General features: G+C 35.6%; 1 protein-coding gene across 1 annotated transcript in view; it reads left to right on the plus strand.

The window, feature by feature from the left end:
• LOC150110313 (homeobox protein engrailed-1-B-like) overlaps positions 1-5,799 on the plus strand; it is a 99,088-nt gene extending 93,289 nt beyond the window's left edge. Inside the window, exon 2 of the mRNA XM_090395766.1 lies at positions 5,456-5,799. Within this exon, the coding sequence (XP_090251892.1) occupies positions 5,456-5,799 (344 nt within the window). The remainder of the gene's footprint in view (positions 1-5,455) is intronic.
• The last annotated feature ends 1,380 nt before the right edge of the window (positions 5,800-7,179 follow it).

The following is a 7,179-nucleotide window of genomic DNA, read 5'->3' on the forward strand; positions in this document are numbered from 1 at the left end:
AGGAAATCAAAGACTGTGGCCTCTCATCGAGGGAGGCCACATATTACTCCTACCAACTGTTATACCTTCTCTTAAATACATTCACACTGATAGGCAAACTATTCCACTCACTCTCCTCTCTATGAGAGAAAAATCAATCTCTCACTTCATTCTTCGTCGCACAGTTATCAATACTTCATATCTAATATTAATTTATTGTGCACAAGTTTCGGTCTGTTGCTATGGGTTCCGCCTCAACTCACGATTTTGTATTGCATTTGCATATATAATGTTGAACTGTTTAAGAATCTTCGTAAATAGTATTTATTTGAATAAATAAAATTAATAAACGAATAATAAATATTAATAAATAATATAGAAATAACAAACCTTAGATTTTTATTACGTCATGGCTATGCGGTTGCTAACGTGAGATGCTCTCGCTGGTTCAATCCCTGTGCAATTATAATTTGAGTTCTCTCTCTCTCTCTCTCTCTCTCTCTCTCTCTCTCTTACTAACAAATGCTCTCACTTAGAAATACAGAAAGAGGAAAGTTGATTTTGTAAATAAAAATATTATTTTTATCTATTTTTTAAGATAAGTATTCAGAATTATCATTTTGTCTATTTTATCTAAAGAAAAGATTATGATTGTGTCAGCTGGAAATTTGGCTTTCTAGTTTTAGTACGTAAATCGTTGAAAATTAAGCAGCCAAACATTTTAGAAAAGTGCTTTATTTATTTTTTTGCAATCTGAGATTTAAATAACTTAGAAAATGTTTTCAAAATTGTACTACTTCAGTTTCTTTGTTAACGTTCGATTGGAAATGGATGTGGGGGGGGGGGTAGAGAGTATTCTTGTAGATTTGGGAAAATGATAAAAATGTCTGTGTTTGATCTAGTTTAATATTTGCATGTGTTCGAAACAACAATAGAAATAGCAAAACTACAACAGACAAATACAATGTGCGCAAAATGATAAAAATAGTCTGTACTTGATCTAGCCAGGTATTCTATCTAGAACAACATTTTTGCTAGTAGGATTTAGAATATTTCTATACAATTAGAAGGATAATGGCAATGTTGGGATAAAAAAAAAACATTGATATTCAGCCGTCTTAATCTAACAGTCATTCACTAAGTAAATATCATGCAAAACGATTGCGATGTTATACTTCCACAACTGCATTTAGATATCTAACCTTTATGTAAGTACTCCGAACATTAAATATCAATCATTTTTCTTCGCGTGGATCACTTTATTCCCGGAGGAGGAAAGAGAATGAGAAACGACAGTCTGGTTATGAGAATTATTTTAATTCTTTCGATTATCAAAGTCCCGGAGCAATTCTGAACCAAATCTCTCAATTCTCCATCAATTAATCTTGCTCGCTAATTGACCCAACCCTTGAGGAAACAGCCAATTACATCTCTGATGCTTATTGCCGGGGAGACAGAGTGGCTCGAGACGGACAGATGGTTCCACATCAACTATTCTTCCTGCTGTTTCTCAGACCACACACGTTCATCAATACATCTATAGTCCTGTCTTATGTGGGTGCGTGCGTGCGTGCGAGCATTGCAACGGAAAATTATACAGGAAATTTGTATACGCAGTTTGCTGCTACTGCGCGATATCAGATAGGCCGAGATGTGCAACGGATTATTATGAACAGACATCAGGGCTTTATTTGACCTTTTTATTTTATTTATTTTTTCAGAGATGAATTCGTCAGGAAGTGGGACTTAGTTTTATCTTTAAATGCTTTTTTAATGTACGCCGAAAATAATTCTGAATGACTGTTATCAACAGACAGTAATCTTTAAAAAAACAATTTTCTATGTTTTCCTGCTTGAATCTCTCTCTCTCTCTTAATTTCTTTCTTTGTACTTGGCACCTTCAGGTGTCTAAAAGTTTACTGTCCTCCTCTTCCTTCTTGTCATCTTAGTACATTCTTGTCATCTGCGATGACATCACACCTGGATGATGTCATTCTTTAGTTTAAACCGGTTGCGTTTCCAAGTTGTTAGTATGCAAGAAGTTAGTCTGTTTATAAGCTACGGGACGTTGTTTATGACCTGAGTAGTAGTCGTCATTAAACGTCCTCAATTGAATTTAGAATTCAAAGTGAATATTGAAGAAACCAGTTTATGATCAAAGAAAATTGTTTAATAACTATTAGAGCGTGACTTAGAAATCTTTGAAACAAATCTTTGAATCAGTAGAAGTGGAGATGGTATGAAAACGAGAAAAAAAATAAGTGATTTGATTTAAAAAATGAGCAAACGATAGTATTATCGATGTAATGTGTTATCTATTGAGGGGTTTCAGTTAAAGTAGATTATCTATTGAACAGTCCGTTATTCATTTATAGAATTATTCTAATGTAGGAATGAAGTAGAATTACACTGCTGTCAGTTTTAGGTATACATTTTTGAATAATTGGGGATGAATTTCATCGTCCATTGTGAGACTACCGCCTTGATTATTGGAGATCTAAGTGGCTTGAAAAAGGTTCCATGTTTGTTTTCTAGAGCAAGGTTACCAGATTCGAAAAAAAAAAAATTAAATATAGAAAAGAAAATCCTTACTCAACCCGCGGTATAAATGTATCATAGGCTTACAAAAAAAAAAAAAAATCTCTCTGTGTGAGGGGCAAAGTTAGAAAAATAAAGATCATCATGAGGAATAGTTATATTGAATCTTCAAAGTGTAAATTCGCCTTCCTGATTGGACGAATGGTTAACGTACCCGCTCTTCAACCAACAGACTTAATTTTTTTGCCTTGTATCTGACACCACTGTCCTCATTGGATTCCTGAAGTGTCGTAAAAATGTTCCATGATCTATAAATGGTTTTAGTGTTTCCGGACTGTGTAAAAAACATAAAAATTACAAATAATAATGACATCACACGATGTTTTTTTTCTCTTTTTAAGAAGCTAGAGACTTGCTGAAAATTAGAAGTATCGTGCTGTGTATGGATCACATTTATTTCTAAAACATTATTTCCGCTGAATAGCTTCGGAAAGTCATCCTCAATATCGTAAAAGTTTTGAGATCTTGTAACCGTGTACGATTGCATTCATCCATAAAAGTTTTATGAATAACCTTATTAACATTTTATTTCAGCGACAAATCCTGCAAATTACATCGGCAGGAAGAGACGTATGCTAAAGAATAGCTAAAATTATTAGATCTCATAATATCAATGAAAATCCCATTGCAATTTCTTGTATACTAATATATACTAGTCACCAAACTATCTCTTCTAAAAACTATCGGAAATCTTGAAACTGTTTGGATAATGAGAGATCCATATCAAAATGCCCTCAGGACTTCGAAAGGATGTTTATGTTCTATTCGTAATTCTATCCTATCAAAGACTTTTTCTTGGCCAAGGATGATTAATGTTAATTATTTTCGTTTTGAGTGTTAGCGATATTAATGAGGTATGTTCTGATTAAGCGTAGATAATCATGTACTGATTTTCCCAGTACCGAGAATGTTTGATAGAGTCCAATAGCATGAGGCAACAAACGTGGGTTTCGGTCGGTTTACAATTACTTTGGAAATGATTTTACCGTGTATGTTAATTAATGAGATTGAACACCACTTTCGAAGGTGTGGTCTCCCCTTCTTAGAAATGAGACAGGGAGGAATAATCCGAGTTGATCCCAGAAGACTTGGGGAGCACTCTGATGTGAGCCCATCTAGGCTTGGGGAATTTGTTCTTGTGTAGAGATTTGCACACTGGTTTTAGTTCTTTCGAGCTGATAGATTTACCGGACTGTTTTTGTGCTGTTTATTCCTCCGAGAATTTCGTGAAAATGTTTCAGAGGTCCCTATAGAGGTGTGTCGATTTTGTGATATTTCAATTTCTGAAATGATTTTAGTTTGATCTTCTGTACTGCTGCCATCATGTAGTATGATGGCCGAGATTCCAGTTGCCGTCTGCTATTTTTTCTTTTTTCTTTTCTAGAGATATATTACTTTGTGGGGACGCTGTGAAATGATGTAAGTATTGGGTCTTTAGCAGACAATTCTAATTCTGCTTGTATGGCGTGGATGACTGATTGATATGCAATGCTTTCTTTAAAGAGGTGCTGGATCTGCTGTTCGTGTTGTCTGATGCTCACTCTATTGACTTATTGTATAGGACTTCTTTCCAGGTGTTGATACTGAAAGACGTCAACCAGTTCATTGTTGTTTATCATTTTCTGCAGCAAGTTTTATAAAGAAGGTGCGATGTTCAGTACAGTTTAGCCTGTCCATTTTTCGGTCAAGAGTGCACTTGAAGTCTCTAGCAATGATGACATATTCGTAATTCATTTTGGACAAATGGACTTTATATGGACTCAGGAATTTTTGCGATGTACTGTGGGTTAGTGCTGGTTTGCAAGGAGATCCTCGTGCTTTCTGTGCGAAGGACAACAGTTGTTTGGTGGTTAAGTGTGAAGGTGGTTTGGTGGTTAAGAGTGAACTCCCTCCCTCAGTGGGAGGGAGTTCACTCTTAACTCTTAATCTCCTAATTTTCTACGTCTTCATGGACAAGTATTATTTCCTCTTGATCATTTCGAATTTCTAGATTTACTTCATTGAAGGGTTCACTGAAAATGAACCAACCGCCAGAGTATTATCTTAGTTTGGCTGCAGTTCTGAGTTAGCAGAAGATTCGATTCAGTTTACAAGTGTTGTTTTGGGTTATTTCTCGTTTTTTTTTTTATGTTATCCTTTTGGAAAGCTGCTGTTTGCATGCACTTCCCGAGATGATTTTTTTGTGTAGTTTCATGGGAAAATATGCTTAATGGCATTGATGTTTATAGTCATATTTTTCTTTTAGAATTTTGGATGTTGCCGATTTTGAAGTTAGCCTTTTTGGTTCATTTTTTTTTCTTCAAGTTTGACTTTTCTCATGAGCAACGTTGCCTTGCCCTGTTGGTCGATTTCTGATGAATCTTCTCTGGGCTGTGAAGTATCTGTTTCCATGTTACTGGAATTCTACGGAACTAATGTGACCTTTTTTTTTCCCTTTTCGCCCTGTAGTACGAAGGTTACATTAGCTCCCTACACTTCCAGTGACATAGAAACAGACCTTTCAACTTTGACATTTTTTCTATATTGTCATTCCTTGTTCTAATTTACGTATTCAACGTATTTTAAGAGCCCCTTTTATTAATAATGTCATTAAGCCCGGTTTTTATCTGAAGATCAGATCATTAATCCTTACATTATATTTTTTTGTCCAAAAATTCTAAGCACTCCTCTGCAATAATGCAAAGCTGTTTATCTGATTTTGTGTGAGTCTGAAATCCTGATCCTTCAAGGACAACAGTGTATATATATATATATATATAGAGGACACTCAACACTATTTGTATGAAAGAAATTAAATATTTTATAAAACATTCTTGAATATAGTCAGGGATCAAATGAGTAAAATTTTAAACCGAATTTTTTTTAAATTTCATTTCAGGTCCTCGTTCTCGGCGGCTGCAGAAAAGGGAGAAGACAGTGGACGATAAACGTCCCCGTACTGCGTTCACTGGGGAACAACTGGGCCGCTTAAAGCAAGAATTCCAGACGAGTCGATATCTGACGGAACAGCGGCGACAAGAGTTGGCGTACGAACTTGGCCTCAACGAATCCCAAATCAAGATTTGGTTCCAAAACAAACGGGCGAAGCTGAAAAAGGCGAGTGGTCAGCGGAATCCATTGGCGTTGCAGTTGATGGCGCAAGGACTTTATAACCACAGCACTCACTCCATCGTGGGGACGAACAGGATAGACAGCGGAGATGGTGACAGAAGATTACTATGAACGTGCTTACCGAAACTACAACTTTATAGTTGTGGACAACGATGATCTTGTCGACATGGCATTTGTGCTGTGCGCAGCTGTAAATCACCATACGACCAAGTCTACCAGTCGCCAAGAACGTTTTTATTGTTTTGTTCGCAAGCAACGGACAGAAAACCGGAAAATGGTGTACAATTGCTTATGAAGCATGAATTCCATTTTGAATTGTTTATATCCGCCGGACATCATGTGATATTTCCCTTCCCTCGGGATGTCCATGCCTCATTAATTTTTGTCACTTTTCATTAAATGACATTAATAAAAACTCATTCTGCACTGGTTTAAAGTCTTCTGTTCGTTTTGTGTATAGTGGAAAGACAAATACTGTTATTGTGTCTTCGGTGTTTGTGATTTTTATTCCGTTTGTATAATCGCAGGTACAAAGAATCCGTTAACTTCTACGTTCATGACATTCTGCTTTAGTCATTATCTCTGGCATGTTATATTAAGTAAATAAATTATTTATATGAAATATTCCAACCGCGATTCCTTTGACATGTTGGTCATATTTTTTTTTATCTTCTCATCCCAGTGTGCATATTAAACGAGAAAAGTAAGAGAAACACACACACACGCACACACACACTACATTAGTAGTGAGCATCTATGCATGTCTTGTATCGAAAAAGTAAAAAAAAAAAAAGAGGTAATTAAAGATGCAAGCAGCATCCTTTCAGGTTTTTTCTCGTGGAGAGTTAAAATCCTTAATTCATCTTGTCTAGGTAAGAAATTTTTGAGTACTGTAATAACCTATAGGAGACGTCTCTCTCTCTCTCTCTCTCTCTCGCTACTCAGGAAAGAAAGAATAAAAAAAGACTGCGAATGAGTGTACGGGAATGATGAACGCAACGGCTCCTAATTAGTATATCTTAATTGGCTACGGTTATGAATCCGTAGCGATATTAGTTTAAGTGAATTGCTGTAGACGTGTTCCACCGAGTGTCCCAAATATCTATCACATAAATACGGCCTGTCTTGTGCAACCGTACGCATAAAATCACCCGTACCTTGAATTTTATCGAACCTTGATTTAAAATCTGTGCTGAAATCAGTTTTATCATCTCAATTTTGGTTTCAATCAGATCATTTTAGCCCAAATAAACATAAGAAAATATGTCTACACTACATCAAGTCAAAACACGGCTTGAGTTCAGTTGTTTTGATAATGATGAGGCCGCTATACAAGAATTCTACTACAGTTCTTCTAATTAGTATTTTTTATAACTGTCTCTATTTGTTTCCAACAACAGTTTTTGATGTGTTTTTTTTATCAACTACAAAATGCTTAAATAAATACTATTACTAATAATTTAATTTAAGAATATGCCTTACCATTAATCC

This window comes from Typopeltis vanoorti, chromosome 1 (genome assembly GCF_054136105.1).
Source record: "Typopeltis vanoorti isolate ZY-2024b chromosome 1, IOZ_Tvanoo_1.0, whole genome shotgun sequence".
NCBI lineage: Eukaryota > Metazoa > Arthropoda > Arachnida > Uropygi > Thelyphonidae > Typopeltis > Typopeltis vanoorti.